Genomic DNA, 18,158 nt, shown 5'->3' with positions numbered 1-18,158 from the left:
CCCTTCAGGCGACCGACCTTCTTTCCATCTTTGTTTTTATCTCCTTTCAAGGATCCCAAGCCGTGATCAAGGAAACTCCGAGAACCGTTACTATTGCGTCCGAAGCTCTTTGATACGAATCTATTATTAGCCCAAAGGATGAATCGACTTCCTTTCGAGTCAAATGCTGGGGATTCGATGTAAGAATATAACTTTGCGAGCTGCTAGTCTGCCTGTTTAGGAACCTCGAGGCAAGTCATTTGTGTCTATACCTTTCCTTGAAGATTGTCTGCCAACCCATTCACCATGTCATTGCGATCGATTGAAATCAATGATGATGAATATGATCTTGCGAGCGATATCCATGGAATGATTCAAGCTGTATCAGATGAGCATTCCGCCACATCGCTCATACTTGCTAACTTGGTGGCTCGACGAATGCGCGAATTCCAAGAAAACGAAGACGATTTCACCGGCCCTGGAACTGCTCCACCAGATCTCTTGGAGAGTCTTAGCTCAAATGATACCGACGAAGTCAGCCACGAATTCCTGCGGGATATAGCCTATTCCATGGATCTTAAAACCATGCCTGAGAACTTGTTGCTTCTCGTTCTCCCCATGTTACTGCATGTTGACACAAAACTTCCGACCCCCGAGGACCTTCACGCTATACATGAATTTGCTGAAGCATCTCCAGCTCATCGAGAGCATGTGGAAGCATGGTTGAGATCTGAACCGGCTCAAAGCACACTTGAACAGGTTTTTAAGCCATGGATGAACTATTACAGCTTCAAACCCGCGTACCAATGCAGAGAGGAGATCGCGGCTTACAAAGCTAGCCGAGGTGGCTCTGGATTTAATTATGCGTATGAATTCGTGAAAGAATGTCAATGTACAAGCTGCCTCTCGCTTCTCGGCCAACTTGGGTTGGTCGATTTCAGAAACTACGACCAAAATGGGAGAAGCTTCCTTCACGCAGCTATCGAGGGCGGTGATGTCGAAAGTGTAATGTTCATTGTCGCTATCTTGCTGAAAGGAGGCGTGGATCCTCGGCACTTTCCCACGTCTGTCGACGGGATGTCTATTCCACACCATGTGGCTTTGATGCACGACAATGATGTCTTTAGGGGAGTCGTTGAGTTCCTAGAGGATGCCGGCTACCCTCTATCTGTGTGGAACGATGATGGCCTCAAACTCGAGCTGTGTAGTTTCATCACGGCTGAACTGGCCGAACGGCTCCTGTCAAAAGGATTCAATATCACCAAGCTCCCTAGAAACACACTTCCAATGTATCTGCCTAAAGAGGATGACCCCGAGTATGAGGAGTTAGCATCCGACGAGTGGAACCGCGATGCAGATTACGGTGATCCGATCATCCGGGACGAAGATTTCGACATGGACAATGACACGCTCGACCCAGAATCGATTCAATATGATGGAGTTGGAATCAATCCCATCGAACTCCATCCCACCTCTCGAACCATCTGGCACCGGGCAATCGAGAATCCCGAAGGCCCACGAATCCTTGACTGGCTGCTGGATCACTCATTTACCCAACCCGGGTGTCGAAGCGACTTCGACCGAGACTCTGGCGAGACTGCTCTGGCAGCTGGGGCAAGAGGATCCGAGCCAGCTGGAATTGATTGGTTCTGTCAACACTGTGATCCCATGGAAGGGCGGATCCGAAATTCCCAGGACACTCAGGCGGATGAAAGCGCAAGCGCTTATGTGTTACAAGTAGCAGCTCATAACCTCCGGCCGCATTGCGATATCATTTTCAAAAAACTGTTGCGCCATGTGAACCAGCAGTTTTACTGGGACGTTTCTATGATCAAGGGTTTGTATTGGCTGATTATCAAGAATTATCGCGATATGTACCAAAGGTTGGAAGATCACAAGGAGCCAGGTCGCGAGAGAGCCCAGCAAATGGCTTCACTGCGCTCACTCACTTCGGCTAAAACCAGAGCGCTGAATAACAGACTAGAGCCTTTCTGGGATACTTGGGGCCCATCTGAACAGCGAAACTGGCTCATTCAGTACTGTACGATTCTAAGGCTAAATTTCCTTGTGAAAGATTTAAGTTCAGATGATTGGGATAATGCTGATTAGGTGGTTCGAGAGTGTCAAAGTAGCAGATGTCATGGCGGAAATATATTTGAAACCAAGCAATCCAATAAGGACCATTCGGTCACTCCTTGGATGTATATATGATTGTTTTTTTCGTGGCGTTCATTCTTTCTCTAGGGTTGTTGACAAATCGCTTGATTCTCTGCTTCGATCAGCCTGTAGATTGACCAGGATATTCGCTTCCATTGGTGTAATTGTGAGGAAATTGTAGTTCATCTTAGTCCACCATATCTGATTTTGACACCGAAGTACGGTGCCTTATCTGTATATCCTAGTGGAATTAGAACATTCATCATCTGCTCAATAGCTCTAAGCCGTAAAGGACCTCAAAAGGCGGCCAAGTACGGCACGCCACAACGACCACTTACGCAAGGATTATGTCTCTGGACAACTGGACCTCCTCCGGCACTTCAATTCCTCATTTTGCCCTTTATCAACCCCTTACGAGCAGTGCTATAAATTGCAGCCTGCGTTGTGGTGTTTATTCTCCTTTCAACGAACCCCGAGATCTCTATTCCGATCCGTCTTCTTTGTAGGCGGTCGCGGAACTCGGTGATTGCCCGCACAGCTCGACTGTCTGCTGTGCTCCCTCTTAACTTTCCAGTCGTTTTTCTTTCGCCTCGATCAACCTCAGTTGACTTGACACTACGTGGAATTGGCTGCCTATCGGAGAATACCGGACAGTTCACATCCTCGTATCGACGCTTTGTCTTTCAACCAGCAAGTTGTAGCGCGGTTTCCTTGGATAGGGTTTGTGTTGCTTCTCACACGTCCTTTTGTCTCTTCAGTTGCTGATTCTTCCTGTGATAGAAATCTTACTGCATCTCAACTGCAAATTACGACTTGCCGAAAGTGACGCGACCAGATCATCTGCAATAGCCCGAGACACTACCTGCCAAAATGTCAAACTTTCTCAACCATGACTTCGGGTCTGATGACGAGGAGGATGATTTCAACCCTGCTCCCCAAGAAGAGTCTGATGTCGAGGAGTCGAGATCAAAGGTAGGTCTACAGACAACTCTCAAGCTTTGATGGACAAAGTACTAACGAATGAGTGCGAAACAGCCAGCCAAAAAAGAACAGTCAAGTGGCGATGTTGCTGATGAGGAGGAGGATGTGAAGTACCCACGCGATGTACATGCACATGAAGAGGAAGATGCCAAGGATGTCGAAGACGATGACGAGGAGAATGAGCTGGACGATGACGATGAGGAGGAGGAGGAAGAAGATGAGGAAGAGGATGTGGTATGTTCCCTATGGAGACTGGAATGCACGACACCTTTGCTAACATACTTTCTAATTTAGGCGAGTCGTCCTCAAAAGCGAGCGAAGCGCGTTGCCAATCCCTTCATCGAAGACGAGGCTGGTGTCGATGATGAGGAGGACGAGGGCGATGACGAGGAAGATGAGCTCGCCGAATATGGCATGGAAACACATCCGGATGACCTTGATGCGCTACCCCAAGGCACTGAGACAGACGACCGCCGCCATCGACAACTGGATCGCCAACGCGAGATTGACGCCAGCATGGACGCAGAGAAGCAGGCCCAGATGCTCAAGGAACGATATGGACGCAACCGTGCTGCCGCAACAGATTCCCTTGTGGTCCCTAAACGACTTTTGCTTCCCAGTGTTGAAGACCCCAGCATTTGGGGTGGCCGCTGCAAGCCTGGCAAGGAGAAGGAGGTCGTATATTCAATCCAGAAGCGAATCGAAGAACGTCCAGCAGGCTCCCGCAATCCTATTCGAATCATCTCAGCTTTCGAGCGCGGAAATATTATGCAGGGCTGGTTCTACTGTGAAGCGCGCAGGCAGGCCGATGTTACCGAAGGCTTGGAGGCCATCAATTTCTACTACCCGTCCCAGAAACTGACTCTGGTTCCAGTGAAGGAGATGCCAGATCTTCTTCGCGTCCAGAAATCCGAAGAGCTTTTGCCTGGTGGCTGGATTCGCATCAAGCGTGGAAAATACATGGGCGACTTGGCCCAGATCGAAGAGGTCGAAACTAATGGATTGAATGTTACTGTGCGACTTGTTCCTCGACTGGACTATGGCATGAATGACGATACTTTTGGTGCCCCTACCGATGCTAAGCGCAAACGCGGTGCTGTAAACACCGTCCGACCTCCCCAGCGTCTGTTCAGTGAGACAGAAGCGAAAAAGAAGCACGCAAAATATCTCTCGTCTACCTCTGGTCTAGGCGGAAAATCATGGAATTACTTGAACGACAACTATGTGGATGGGTTCTTAATCAAAGATATGCGCGTCCAGCACTTGAATGCCAAGAATGTTAACCCCCGGCTAGAGGAGGTTACAATGTTTGCGCGTGGAGGAGAAGACGGAACTGCCAACTTGGATCTGGCGTCGCTGGCCGAGACTCTGAAGAACTCCACCGCTGAAGAATCATACCAACCGGGTGATCCTGTGGAGGTTTACCGGGGTGAACAGCAGGGTCTTATTGGTCGCACAGTGTCAACTCGAGGTGACATTATTTCACTGCAAGTCACCGAAGGCGAGTTGGCCGGTCAGACAATTGATGCGCCTGTTCGAACTCTCCGTAAACGATTTAGGGAAGGTGATCACGTTAAGGTTATCGGCGGCAGTCGGTACCAAAACGAACTGGGCATGGTCGTGCAGGTCAAGGACGACACCGTTACTCTACTCAGCGATATGAGTATGCAGGAGATCACCATTTTCAGCAAGGATCTTCGACTTTCTGCTGAGATGGCTGCCGATGGACAACTTGGCATCTACGATGTTCATGATCTTGTCCAGCTTGATGCCGCCACTGTTGCTTGTGTCATCAAGGTGGACCGAGAGTCCCTCCGCGTGGTGGACCAGAATGGTTCTATCCGCAACATTCTTCCTACGCAAATCGCAAGCAAGATTGCCCCCCGTCGCGATGCAGTGGCCACTGATCGCAATGGCGCAGAGATTCGAACTGGTGATACCGTCCGTGAAGTTTACGGGGAGCAGCGCAGTGGAGTAATCCGCCATATCCACCGTTCGTTCCTTTTCTTGCATAATAAGGCGCAAGCCGAAAACGCCGGTATCTCTGTGGTGCGGACAACGAATGTCGTTACTGTATCAGCTAGAGGCGGCCGGTCCACTGGACCCGATCTTACCAAGATGAACCCTGCCCTGGCGATGCAAACTCCTGGTGGCGGCGGTGCTGGAATGCCACCACCTCGTCGTGGCCGCGACCAGCTAATTGGCAAGACCGTGACTATCCGTAAAGGTCGTTATAAGGGTCTCGTCGGTATTGTGCGCGACGCAGACGACAGCTCTGCTCAGGTCGAGCTTTACACATCCAACAAGCCCGTACACATCCCGCGTGATATTCTGACACCTAAAGAGTACGTAATTCCTCTATTGCATTTGATCCACAGTTCTAACTTTTCTTAGTCCTATTTCCAAACAGCCCCTTTCTATGGGCCGTGGAAGAGGAGGTGGCGCTACAGGGCGAACACCGTACACTTCTTCGGGTGGTCCTGGGAGAGATGGTTGGGCCGGTGGTCGAACACCGATGGCCGCCGCTGATTCCTCTAGAACCCCCGCTTGGAATAGCGCTTCTGCGAGAAGTAAGTACACTCATATTAGAAAAGTTGACGAAGATGCTAATCATCGTATAGCTCCTGCCTGGGGTGGCGTGAGTGGTGCCCGTACTCCGGCCTGGAAGAACGACGGCTCTCGCACGGCGAACCCCTACGAAGGTAACCGTACGGCATATGGAGGAGTTGGCAGCCGCACCCCGTCCTGGACCTCGGGATCCAAGACACCATACGACTCCAGCTCCGGCTTCGATGCTTTCGCCTCTGGATCTCGCACTCCTGGATGGAATGCCGGTGCAAACACAGGAAGCCGCACTCCCGGCTGGAACGCTATGTCCAGCGGCAGAGATCAGCGTGATTTCGACGATGCCCCGACTCCTGGTGGAAACTACTCCGCCCCCACCCCTGGCGCATATGCTGCCCCGACCCCTGGCGCACCAACCCCTGGCGGATGGCCCGAAAGTGCTCCCACCCCCGGTGGAGCTTTCAGTGCGCCCACTCCTGGTGGCCCCTCAAAGCGAGACTACGATGCTCCAACCCCTGCGGCATTCGATGCGCCCACACCGGCGATGGGTGGAATGGCTGCTACTCCTGGAGCTGGGTATGGTGGCAATGACGGTGGTCCACGGTACGACGACAGCCCCAGTCCGTAGTTTATTTTTCTTACAAGCACCAAAAGCTTGTCCTTTCCAAACACCTTTAAGATATCAAACGGGATAGGACCGGTTTCACATATGTATTCTATCTTCTGAATTTATTTTTTTGCAGAACAGCAGTCGGCGTTAAATGATAATTCATACTTACGGAACTGGTTTGGCTTGATCACTGTTTCTCTAGAACAAAGCGAAAAACTAGAACTAGCGCAACTTCAAGCACGCCGGAGCTGATACCCTTGAATATATCGACCGCAGCGATCCGATCAAACTCATGCCTGGGAAGATCTACGCTAGTAGGCAAATTGCCATTCCATTATTCCTTGCCATAAAGAGCTAATGCCTGGTCAATGATATCCGCCGCCCACAGGCACTTCTCATCTTGGAAGCGTGGCGTGATGACTTGGATAGCACATGGGGCGCCATCTACCTCATCGGGGTGGTCTGGTATCTGTCAGCAATTTATGAGACGGGTAAAATGAGACGGGTTCACTAACAGTCCGGCTGCGTAGTATCGGCTGTTGTCATAACCTCGGGATCAAGTTCCTTGGACGCTTTTCCAAATGGAATGATGCAAGCGGGATACTAGATTGTCAGAAGTTAGTATATGCCCCTGAGAGTGACGACGAAAACAGCAGAACGAGACAAAAGGAAAGACTAACATCCAATACGTTCCATATGACCGTATAAGGAGGCCACCCATATGTATCATGGGCCACAGCTGTATTCTGAGCTCCAGGAGCCAGAATCACATCAAGCTTCTGATCAACCCATGTCTGCCTCCAAGCATCATGAACCCTCTGGCGAGCATCATACAATGTCTTGATAGTCTCAAACGTATCTAGACCTTGCTGAACAGGGAGAGGGCCAGAGAACAACGGTGCCGAAGCCTTAGCAACCGAAGTCACAACAGGCTCGCCACTGGGCGCAATAAGATCCCTGCGTGGGCTATAGGTAAAATACTGAAACGCAAGACGCGATGCATATGCCAAATTCCGTGCTTCATCATCACCAGCAAGTCGAACGATACGATGTCCTGCACGTGTCAACGCCTCAACCGCCCGGTCTAGAGCCCGCTTTACAGGCGGGTGCAGCGGGAAATGTTCATCCTCAGCAAGCACGCCGATAGTCAAGCTTCCACTGGCGTTGAGACCAGGCGGGATGGTTTGCCATGGGACCCCGACGGCAGCAGAATCATACTTCCACGCCTGACCGTCGGCGACAACGGAACTCATCAGTAGCTTGAGATCGGCGATACTATGTGCCAGCGGACCAGCAGCTGGAACAAGCCCGGGAATACCCTTTACCGCGCCGGAGACCTGTCCGCCGAAGGGGATGCGGTCGTTTGTTGGCTTGAAGCCGTATACGCCGCAGCATAGCGCAGGGATGCGAATTGAGCCAGCGACGTCGGTCCCCACGCCTAAAACCGATCCCCGGAATGCTACTAGTGCGCCCTCGCCGCCGCTGGATCCGCCGGCTGTTAGGGTTGTCTTGTGTGGATTGAGGGTGCGGCCGAAGATGTTGTTCTCCGAGTCTGCTGTCTGGGTGATTGTTAGCTTCACATTCTGAGCATATCCCTGGGCCTTTTGGTATCTTTTACCATCATCGTCTGTGGGATGTTGGTCTTGACATATAAAACCGCGCCAAGCTGCAGCAGCATATTCACTAGCGCTGAGTTTGTCTTCTGGGGTTCGTTCTTAAGGAATTCGACATATCCAATTGTTGACTGGAAGCCCTCGACACAGAAACTGTCTTTTATGCTGATCGGTAGCCCATGTAGGGGGCCAATAGGCTTTCCCTCCTTCTGGAGATAATCATCTAGATATTTAGCACGCTCCAGTGCCTGGGGGAAGAATGTCTCCGTGAGACATGAGAGCTAAACAACATTTGTTAGATGACTGTTCCTTTATCCTGTCAGGAATACCTTGTACTCACAATCTGCTGCGCAATAGCAGCCCTCTTACAAAACGCCGTTGTAACAGCCAACGAGCTTGCCTGTCCAGACGCCAGTTTGACCAATAGCTGACTTGCGGTATAGTTTTCCGTCAGATCCAATTCGACCTCGGAGAGCAGACCACTGCGACGCGGGATATCAATGTCCAGTAGACACGGGGTTTCCTGCACCAGCGCCAGCTGGTCTGCGCTTAGAAGCCAGTCCCGGGGGATCTTCTGCTCGCATTCATGGCGTTTGGCGGCGACGAGGTCTTGCCAGTTGCTGGTTGTTGTTTCGGATGACATTTTGGAGATAGGGTAGTTATCGTTTCACTATTGTGGTCACCTTCCCTTTTATGCACTTTTCATCCTCGGCATTGCTGTCATTTGTCTACCAGAAGATGCGGAGACCCCCTCTTTGTTTGTTTCGAGTCCCCACTTGGTGGGGATGGTGATGCTGGGGTGTGTCCGCTTGCCGCTTTGGGGTATAGCTTGGAGCCGAAGGTAGGAGATAATAGTGCTCAAGTTGGATGGAGTAAATATAGTTGAATATCGAAAGTTACATTGCTTTCCCCACAGTACTCTTATCGCATATTCGAAAGATAGCATAGAATGACATTGGGAATACCCGCTATAGTTAGGAGACCCTAGAACCTCCAACTCTTTAACCGGTAAAGCGAGCCTTTTATCTGCCGTCGGTAATTCAAACCCCTCTCTTCAAAGTTACTTTGTCGGTTACATGTATTTACTTGGTTATCACATGTTCACATTGACTTGACGTCGGTGGAACATTTCTCAGATAACACATCGGTCCATATATTGCTCGCAGCATATCACACCGAGACATATCAAACTATTCAATTGTATGAACCAACCAGTGTATCTTAATGATATCAATGTTATGACCTTTTCAAGGCCTTCGGATGTGTGTTTCAAGATCCCCGCAATCTCCAAATCTCAAACGAGAATGTCGACCCACCGGCACGTTATCTTAAACTCTATCATATGGGGCATATGATGGATCCATGGCAGGTGTCCAGGTTGTATCCAGTGACAGGGCATGAAACGAGATTAGCTCATTATCTGAGTGTATAAGTGATTGTAATTGATCTTGGAAGTGCTATACATCCCGGGTAGGTAAGTCCAACAGGCCACTTCTTATTTGTGATCTGATATTAGGCCTGACTACTTTAGCCTCGCTTTTTGCTCGTTTCTTTTTTTATTTACTCAAGTATCTTCTGAATCTCCCATAAGATCTTGTCTGCTACTTCGTTGCCACCTCTCTTTCACTTCTTCTCTACACACATCTTCCAATCAAAGCAACTTTCTACGTTGTACAGTAGCTCTGACCTTTCAGCAACCATGCCTTTTGCTACAGATATTCTGAAGGATCCTTCGATCTCAGCCTCTGTGCGACAGCAAGCTCTCAATCGCATATTTTCCGACCCAGGCGTGCCCCAGAACTCGACGACCTCGTCGTTCTGGACCCAGGAGAAACACGACTTTAGCCAGGGAGCAGCAAAGAGTCTTCGCAAGGAAGCTGATATTGTTATCATCGGATCTGGTATTACCGGGGCATCTATTGCGCGGACTTTGCTCCAGAGCCGCGCTTCAAATTCCTCGACCACCTCTCATCCATCCGTTGTCATGCTCGAAGCCCGCACAGTCTGCAGCGGCGCAACCGGCCGCAATGGTGGTCATATTTTGGAGTCAGCTGACGAATACTGCGAGTTCGCCGATATATTTGGTGCGGACGCTGCGCGTAAACTTCTTCGTTTCCGATTGGCGCATCTGAAGGAGATGCTTGGTGTCGCAGAGGAGCTTGGGATTACTACAGAGACACAAGCACGCAAGGTTCAGTTCCTGAGCGTCTACTTTAGCGAGGAGTCATGGCAGGCGGCGTTGGAGCGTATGCACCGTTTCAAAGAGGAGATGCCAGAAGACGCTGCTGAATGGACGTCTTATGAGGGCGATGCTATTCCGAGGGTATGTTGGTATGCTATCATTACCACCCAAAACACCGATAGTAATGTTCTTTCTAGGAGTGGTGTTTAACTCGTGCGCGAGGCGTTGTCGCTGGCCCTGCAGGAGCCCTTTGGCCCTACAAATTCGTCGTCGGTGTTCTTAAACGTCTCCTTACAGACTTCCCAGATGACTTCCGTGTCGAGGAAAATACCCCCGTGACCGCTATCCACGATGAAACTTCCTCCACCGGCCCGAGATACAAGGTAGAGACAAGCAGAGGCACTATCATCACCCGACACGTTATCCACTGCACCAATGCCCATGTCAGCCACCTGGTACCCGGACTCCGTGGCCGAATCTTCCCCGTGCGCGGGCAGATGTCCGCACAAACCCCCGGCGACAAATTCCCCAACCAAGCATCACATCACTCATGGCTCTTCAACTACGACCGTGGATTCGACTACCTGACCCAGCTACCGGGGGGGCAGATGATGCTCGGCGGGGGCTTCGCACAGGGCGAGGCCGGCGGTCTCGCGGATCTAGGAATCTCGACGGACTGCGATCTTAGTCTCTACATTGATATTCACTTATCTGGGGCGCTTCGTGCTCTTTTCGGAGGCAAAGACTGGGGCCGTGTGCAAGGTGACGCAGTGCAGGCGATGTGGACGGGTAACATGGCGTTCAGCTCCGATGGCTTCCCTTGGGTTGGACGGTTACCAGGGGCTGCAACTGGTCGCTCGGAGCATGGGTCTGAGGGGGCGGAGTGGGTTTGTGCTGCATTTGGTGGAGAGGGAATGGTTCAGGCTTGGCTTAGTGGCAAGGCGATGGCAACTATGTTGCTTATGCAGGATGCTGCGCTGAGTGAGACTGTCAGTGGGGATATTTCATGGCTTCCTGAGCAGCTGCTTGTGTCAGAGGGGAGGTTTGCTGATGCAGTCTTGCCGAAAGAGGCTGCTGATGACGCGCACAGGTCGAATCTTTAGAGATTTTGCGTAGATTTGCTTCTTTCAATATTTCCGCTCATCTGACTACGCGGTACTTTTATTAGCCTATCATCTTTGAGAGTTAAACAAAAGAAATTATTTTCTTTGTGTAAACTGTGAATTACCATATCGAGTCAGTTTTGCCTTAGGATTAGTGTCTCAACACGTCACGTAACATCCTTTCAATGCTCTCTAATTTCAAAACAGCGAAAATAGTGTACTCTCCTCGCTCGATACTTGTACATATGTCCTACTTAAGCATAGCTTGCTTGTTATATACTTTTGAGACCTCAAGAAACGCAGGGAGGGGGGAGGGAGCAGCCTTTTCGAGATAGAATCTTCAAAGGCACTCATGAAAGCAATAAGAAGGTCCTCACGATGAGCAGAACTAATCACCTGCAGCCCAACCGGTCGACTCTTGTAGTCGATAGACGAAATGGGCACCGCAGCAATTGGGTAACCTATGATCATTAAGTAGTCATTCATTCAACAGAGCATTGGAGACAGGAATAAAGAACATCCTACCTTTGGCTGAGGCATATTGAGTCAAACAGCAATCTCCTGGGGCGACTATGATGTTGATTTCATTATTCTGTAAAGAGTCGTCAAGAGGTCTGCTACATCTCGGACACTCCTACCCATAGGGCCAATGGTGTCAAAAGACTTTGAGCACGGGACTATACCATTTACTGAAACAATTCCAGTAGTTGGTCGAATTGAATACAGAGACGTTCTGATTGCTGGGGCGGTAATTGAGGCATCGGTATCTGCTCCAACTCCAATGGCAGCAAGACCAGCACTGATGGTGATGGGAACTCCCGAGGATGAGCTGCCGGGTACCTATGTGATATGCATTAGCAATTCTTCTGCCTAGGGATGAGTAATAGGAACATACAGTATGTCCTCCAATGGAATCTGTTGGATCGAATCCTCCAGGAATATAGGGAGACTGTCCTTGGCCGTCAACTGCAGACCAACCGCAGGGGAGACCGTTTCCTCTAGTCTAGCGTCGGTATAAGCGTCTAGTAAGATAAAACAGAAGTATTCGTTCAATAGTACTAGCCTAGTTAAGGCTACCGAGAGTCGAAACTTTCACGAAAATGAATCGGGTAGTAAGACATTCTTTACTATAGGCTAGATATACGGGGCGTAAGAGCAGCGAATGCCAAAGGCTGTATAGGTACAATAAGAGCTAGTGATCAATACTATCTCGGCGAGCGCCGCGTCATAGTTATAAGCGACCGACTAGCTGGTTGGTCGAATCTGCTCGTAAGTCAAGGATCTCTCTCTAAGCCAGTCGTAGATAGCTGCGCCGTTGCGGCGGGCAAAACTAGCAAATACTGAAAAAGAAACATAGGATGCCAGCTACCCCTTCAAATCAGGCTTCTATGTTGGCTCAAAGCTAAATGAGGAATGTAAAACCTATCAGAAATGACCGTTGGTGATTATATCCTGTACCACATTGCATATATCAAGGCACCTAAAAGCTACTGTATCATCTCGTACAACCTTGGCAATCCCTTCAAGACGTACAATTCTTGCAACGTCATAAATGGCAAGAAATTCACGTCATAATTGAGATTACCCAATGAGATTTCTAATAATCAATACATTAGATTTGAACGAAATCCCGTGGGGTGTATAGCCCAATATCACCCGACTCCCGAGCCCTGAGTCCCTAACCTATATAACTCTGATATTGGAACCTAGGCAACCAGTTTCCACCAACTTCCTGTGCAAAGTTCCCACTACCGGATAACAAGGACGCAGTCATTATCCACGACATGACTTAAACATACAACGCAGCATGATATCAACCAGCGTGGCAGTGCTTCACCATGTCGCGATATCGGCCTGTCAATGCGCACCGAGCAGTCTTGCCCCAGACGATCATTGGGATGATCGTGCCAGTAATTACTAGACTCATCATTCCGCACGCTATAAACATATTCTGTATGCCGTTGCGCTGGATCCAGGGTGAGATCGCGAATGGAATACCAATACTGACTGCATTTCGCACGAATGCCACCGCGGTGAAAGCATCACCAGTGATCTAGAAATGGGAGTTAGTAAGAAGGTCTCACTTGGAACAAACTATGTATCATGTATAGTGTATCTATAGTGTATCTCAAAACGAGATAGGTTGGAGAATCACCAATCATACCTCTCTGTAACTGTCCATGACGAATACCAATGCGGCATCACTAATACTGCCCAGGCCAAACCCAAAGAAGGCACCTGCAATGTTCGGCCAGATCCAGTGCATTCATTGCAATTCAGAAATCAGCTTGTAAGCACTCACTCATCAACAGAGCCTTGGCCAGAATACAGATTTCGACTGTGAATGTTGTTGCCTTACCCTAGAAATTTTTGCACCGAACATGATAAGCCCACCTGCCATAAAGATAGCCGGAAGATGTAAGATGTACAACCGCATCTCCGGCTCGTAATAGCCTTTGTTCTGTTTTGCGTAGTACAAAATCGACCGATCACCGATGAACCCGCCGTATACTGCACCAAAGATGTTCCCGATTAGAGGACCAGCACTTGTGTATCCGATTTGAGCAGGCGAGAAGAGATAAGGCGGCTTTGGGAATACGAGCGATAAGACGCTAGAGGTTACTGTCAGCCAGGCTACTCCGGCTGCGTATTGAAACGCGGCAAATGCCACGGCCGGAAAGATGAGCGCGCAGAATGGGCTATAGAAGTACTGCCAGATTCGCTCTGGTGTTGGCGTTGTCAGGGCAAGTCGCTTGTGCCATGAGTTCTGCGGTATGGTGATGTCCAGCACATGGTGGGAATGAGCCTGTTCAGTGATAGAAGGGCCTTTGGCGCAAGATGCCGAGTCAAATTTGTCCAAGCCGTCTTCTCTAATTGAGATAGCTAGGTCGTCTTCTTCAAGGGTTGCGTCTGCTCGCCCAGTGAGCGCAGGGACGTATTTCGTTTCCTCGTAAATTAAGAGGAAGAGGACAAAAAGGATACCGTTGAAGATTCCCATTGTCAGATAAGACGAGCGCCAGCCATACTGTGAGGCCTGGGCACCTGCAGCCATGGGGGTCAAGAAGTTCCTTGGTTGTTCCAATCAGCTACGCTGCATAAATCTTCAAATGATTGGGTTGGGAGACATACACCAACCATGACACATGTCAGGTAGACCCCATTCATACTTCCCCGATGATGCACGAAAAACAAATCGGCAATCTGTACAACGTTAGCAGGGCACCTTACTATCTATCCAAAGATATAGCTCACGGTTATCGCAGCTATCGACTCGTTGGTTGCACCAGCCAGACCCTGCAGCAAGTTGGTCACATACAGTTCTGTCAAATTGTTCATTTTGGATGCCCAAAATAATGTCGCCAACATAAGTGCTGTCGACACAATATAGACAGGGCGTCGACCGTACTTTTTCGCAAAGGGAATGAAGAAGATGCAGCCGATTGCGAGACCGACGTAATTTACCGACATCGCTTTCTTCAATTCCTCATATTTGACCCCCATATCAATAGCCATCTGCTGCCAAAAGATGGGTTGGATAGAAATTCTGATATGTAAGTAATGTTATCAATCTGTCATATATAACATGACTGCTTCTCACTCACGCTGTGAAGATGACAATAGTCATGGCCAAAACAATCGTAAAATTGACTGATTTGCGCATCGCGCTCCAGTTCTATATAGGTTTTCGTTAGCCCGTGACTTAAGTAGAATGCGACGGGTAACTCACTAGAGGTTCATTTGGGTCGAAGGAGGGAATCGGGTCGAGGATGACAATGTGTTGCCCATGCACATCTGTCTCGTCCTCTGGAAGAAGATGGCTATTCAGTAACAGCCCAGCTCAGAGGATAAGAGAACTCTGACCTCGGATCAGTTTGAAAGTTCCCGGAGGCTGGTCAATTTCATCTTCAAAAGATGGCATAACGTGGAGTTCCGCCATCTGGTGGGTTAATGGGTGTATAGGAATGAAGTTGCACTTCAAGGTGACGGTGTCCGCCTGCTGATATTTAAATCTCAAATATTTTAAGTCTCAAGAGAAGTGATTGAGGTAAAAGGATCAAATGGCCGAGGCAAGTCTAGAAGAAGTAGGAGAAGTTGATCAGGAAGAAGATTGATATTGACTCGGGGACTCGTTATAGACGCATCGTCAAACATCGATATATAGCGATGCTTTAGTTTACTTGGAATTCCTCTCATGCCTGCACAGGATAGACGTTGATCCTTTTACCCCAGTGCCACCGATTCCGCACGAGGATGCAGGCAGCAAGATAAGCCATGCATTTTGTGACCCGGATAGTATACAGAACCTCCCCTCCATTAGACATGAAGAAGGGCCAAGGTGGGATCAATTCAGGTCAAAGAGTTGATGGAGGTCGGCTTATCTTTTGTTCCCTTCCAATCTTAGAAGGTTCATTGCGTCAGTCTTCCTAATTCGGAATAGCCTGCGTTTATACATGGACATAAAATGATATAAAAAGGATATCTTCACCCAATGTTATATGGAATATATTAGGCACGGTTGTTTTATTGATGATAAATGAGTTTTCCTTAGAAAAAAGGACTGGTTTCATGCCTTATATATATATACATATGTGCACAATATCAAAAGGACGCTGGCATTAATCCTCGCAGAAAGAAAAAGCTAGAACCTGTCATTAAATGATTATATATCAAAGGCATGTAAAAATAGAACATATCTTGTTACAGAACTGTCACAAGGTGCGGCAGAAGCTACAAGACCCCACCCTACATGTAACTGCATGTAACTGCATGTAACTGTTGGAGATGAAAGATGAATGAACTGATACATCATTATCAATTCTTTTCACCTGGGTATCGCCCAGCACAAAAGCGACAGAAGCCATGAAGCCTGGAAATATGCATGCCAAACCATCCATAGATCATAACAAGCCCATCTCCAACCCTTTCTGTCGAGCCAACTCATGTACACTCAGATTTGGATCTTTCTTCTGCCATAACTCTTCCAGCAGACTAAGAAGAATTTCAGACTGATTCGAGCCTAGCAAACCCTCCCTAATGGTTTGCTGCCATTCCGGCTTGTGGCATAGGACACCGACTTCCAATCCCGCGACAAACGTAGGAAATAGGATTGCATTCTTAATGAAGACATCTTCCGTCGGGCGCTCGGCTAATGCAAGACGGAGAGCATCAAGGCTAGCCAGTATCCGCGCAACAAGAACAGATGTCTCTGCCGGACACTTGGCAGGCTGTCTCCATGCCGGGATATTGTTATCGGGAATAGATGTAGAAGAAGTGTTAGGTTGTTTTCTGAGGATCAGGATACCGGCCAGCCGATGCGCCTCCCATAGATAACACTGTAAAAAGCTCCCTGACTCGCCAGGCCAATCCCAGAAAGTTCGCTCTGTAGTCTCTGCGCCTATCCCGGCAAATATATCAAGTAGTGTACGAGGAAGACCGCTGACAGGCTCAATACCAGATCTGGGTGCCGCCGTCTGACAATACCGACGCCAGATACCAATCTCTGAAGTTTGACGACCGACAGAAAAGCAGGTCAGGTCCATCACCCCCATCACTTCGAGGAGATGGATACGAAAGTGAGTTTGCGTAGATCGGTGTTGTAAATCATCAAGCCCGTTGCTCTTCAAGATATTGTGCATACCTTCTAAATGCATGGTCCAGGGAAGACCATGCATCAACTGGATCAAATCAGCGTCAGAACCTTAAGCCAGGGAATAGTCGAAAGAAGTGAGGTTACGCACACCAATGGTACACAGCAGCAGTCCTGAAGCCAACGTCCCATCGGATAGGGTTGTGCTGCACGCCAGTTCTGATCGAAACGTCCTTAATGCAGTGTCGAAATACTCGCAGAACCGAGAGGAGACTGTACTCGATAGCGCGAGTTGAAATGCAATGCTGATAGGATACAAAGCGCTAGATTCTCGACGAAGCTGCGGGAGACGTGGATAAAGCATGGTTTCTCTTGCTGTTGTCGAATGAAGCGCATTAATGCCGCTATTCATAACTGCTCGATGTCAGCATCATTTTCAACTAGTTTCTGGTTTCCTACAAACTCACATTCATTGAACAGAGCCTCATCCTCAACTACCTTCTGCGAAGCCAGATCCAACTCCCGACTCTTATCCACAGCTATGCACTAGTCAATACCGAACCGCATCATTTCATAAAACCACACTGACCAGAATCCTCTTCCAGTTCCACCCGCTTTCTTCTCTCCCTGCTAATATCCCTCTGTCTCCCCCTTAGCCTCGGCGGCACAGAATTCTTAACCGGTTTATCAGCACCAGTAAAGTGACCGCGCGACGCAACCCCCGTACCCCATTTTAGCCGAATCTCATACCCCTCGCATGGTGTCCCACGCTCGACGCAATTTTGGCACGATGGCCGCGCATTATCGCAGCGACGGTGCCGTCGCTTACATGTCCAACAGCCCTGGTGTGAGCGGGTCGACATGCCGGATTCGGAGAGTTGTACTTGGAGGTGTTGGGCGGAAATGTAAATGGCTGGCCGTCATAATGCAGGGGTCATGTGGGTTCCTGATAGCGTGTCTGGCTGCCTATTTGGAATGTCTCACTTTATGTAATTCAGATATACGACCTCGGGAGACCTTCCCTAGATAGTTGCCCTTAAGTATCCGAATCTCGTGTTTCAGTTCAAACATCTTTGCAATATCCTGTCTCCAGAGTTAGTACCTCCCCGGTCTGGGATGTGGCGTGGAAGAGATGGATTGCTTAGGCTACTTTTAACAACCGAACATCTACACAGGAGATATTCAGCCAAACGACCAAAAATGATGAGTTCGGGGATTCACTTGTCTAGGTAACGATGTGGCCCTATAGAGAAACAACATATAAACCATGCACGCTGTCTATTGCAGTGCGTACTTTTTTTTACCCAAATGAAAACCATATCTGCAGTAAACCACAAACTAAACCCATGTAAAGCCTATATCAGAAAAATACATAATACAA

The 18,158-nt window shown here is 48.9% G+C and overlaps 6 protein-coding genes across 6 annotated transcripts; 3 read left to right on the top strand and 3 right to left on the bottom strand.

Moving 5' to 3' along the window:
• Positions 1 to 285: 285 nt before the first annotated feature.
• On the top strand, positions 286 to 2,088 carry PGRI_007480 (uncharacterized protein; the record flags this gene model as incomplete). The annotated part of the gene is made up of 1 exon (XM_040788461.1): positions 286 to 2,088. One exon carries the CDS (start codon positions 286 to 288, stop codon positions 2,086 to 2,088), a length of 1,803 nt encoding a protein of 600 aa, XP_040652233.1.
• A 918-nt stretch (positions 2,089 to 3,006) lies between these two features.
• spt5 (transcription elongation factor spt5) lies at positions 3,007 to 6,310 on the top strand (the record flags this gene model as incomplete). The annotated part of the gene is made up of 5 exons (XM_040788460.1): positions 3,007 to 3,108; positions 3,172 to 3,351; positions 3,412 to 5,462; positions 5,512 to 5,687; positions 5,739 to 6,310. 5 exons carry the CDS (start codon positions 3,007 to 3,009, stop codon positions 6,308 to 6,310), a joined length of 3,081 nt encoding a protein of 1,026 aa, XP_040652232.1.
• Positions 6,311 to 6,626: 316 nt separating this feature from the next.
• Positions 6,627 to 8,548, bottom strand: gmdB (general amidase GmdB; the record flags this gene model as incomplete). Its single annotated transcript, XM_040788459.1, has 5 exons — positions 6,627 to 6,754; positions 6,808 to 6,895; positions 6,973 to 7,851; positions 7,911 to 8,186; positions 8,246 to 8,548. The coding sequence occupies 5 exons, from the start codon at positions 8,546 to 8,548 to the stop codon at positions 6,627 to 6,629; spliced, it is 1,674 nt and encodes a 557-aa protein (XP_040652231.1).
• Positions 8,549 to 9,604: 1,056 nt separating this feature from the next.
• PGRI_007450 (NAD(P)/FAD-dependent oxidoreductase) lies at positions 9,605 to 11,190 on the top strand (the record flags this gene model as incomplete). The annotated part of the gene is made up of 2 exons (XM_040788458.1): positions 9,605 to 10,228; positions 10,285 to 11,190. The coding sequence occupies 2 exons, from the start codon at positions 9,605 to 9,607 to the stop codon at positions 11,188 to 11,190; spliced, it is 1,530 nt and encodes a 509-aa protein (XP_040652230.1).
• A 1,813-nt stretch (positions 11,191 to 13,003) lies between these two features.
• Positions 13,004 to 15,127, bottom strand: PGRI_007440 (putative MFS transporter; the record flags this gene model as incomplete). The annotated part of the gene is made up of 9 exons (XM_040788457.1): positions 13,004 to 13,243; positions 13,355 to 13,428; positions 13,493 to 13,528; positions 13,585 to 14,224; positions 14,320 to 14,391; positions 14,443 to 14,734; positions 14,793 to 14,863; positions 14,918 to 14,994; positions 15,052 to 15,127. 9 exons carry the CDS (start codon positions 15,125 to 15,127, stop codon positions 13,004 to 13,006), a joined length of 1,578 nt encoding a protein of 525 aa, XP_040652229.1.
• Positions 15,128 to 16,088: 961 nt separating this feature from the next.
• Positions 16,089 to 17,640, bottom strand: PGRI_007430 (Zn(II)2Cys6 transcription factor; the record flags this gene model as incomplete). Its single annotated transcript, XM_040788456.1, has 4 exons — positions 16,089 to 16,865; positions 16,929 to 17,191; positions 17,245 to 17,316; positions 17,367 to 17,640. 4 exons carry the CDS (start codon positions 17,638 to 17,640, stop codon positions 16,089 to 16,091), a joined length of 1,386 nt encoding a protein of 461 aa, XP_040652228.1.
• Positions 17,641 to 18,158: the final 518 nt, after the last annotated feature.

Source organism: Penicillium griseofulvum (assembly GCF_001561935.1).
Source record: "Penicillium griseofulvum strain PG3 chromosome Unknown contig_79, whole genome shotgun sequence".
NCBI lineage: Eukaryota > Fungi > Ascomycota > Eurotiomycetes > Eurotiales > Aspergillaceae > Penicillium > Penicillium griseofulvum.
This window is presented reverse-complemented; position numbering and strand designations above follow the sequence as displayed.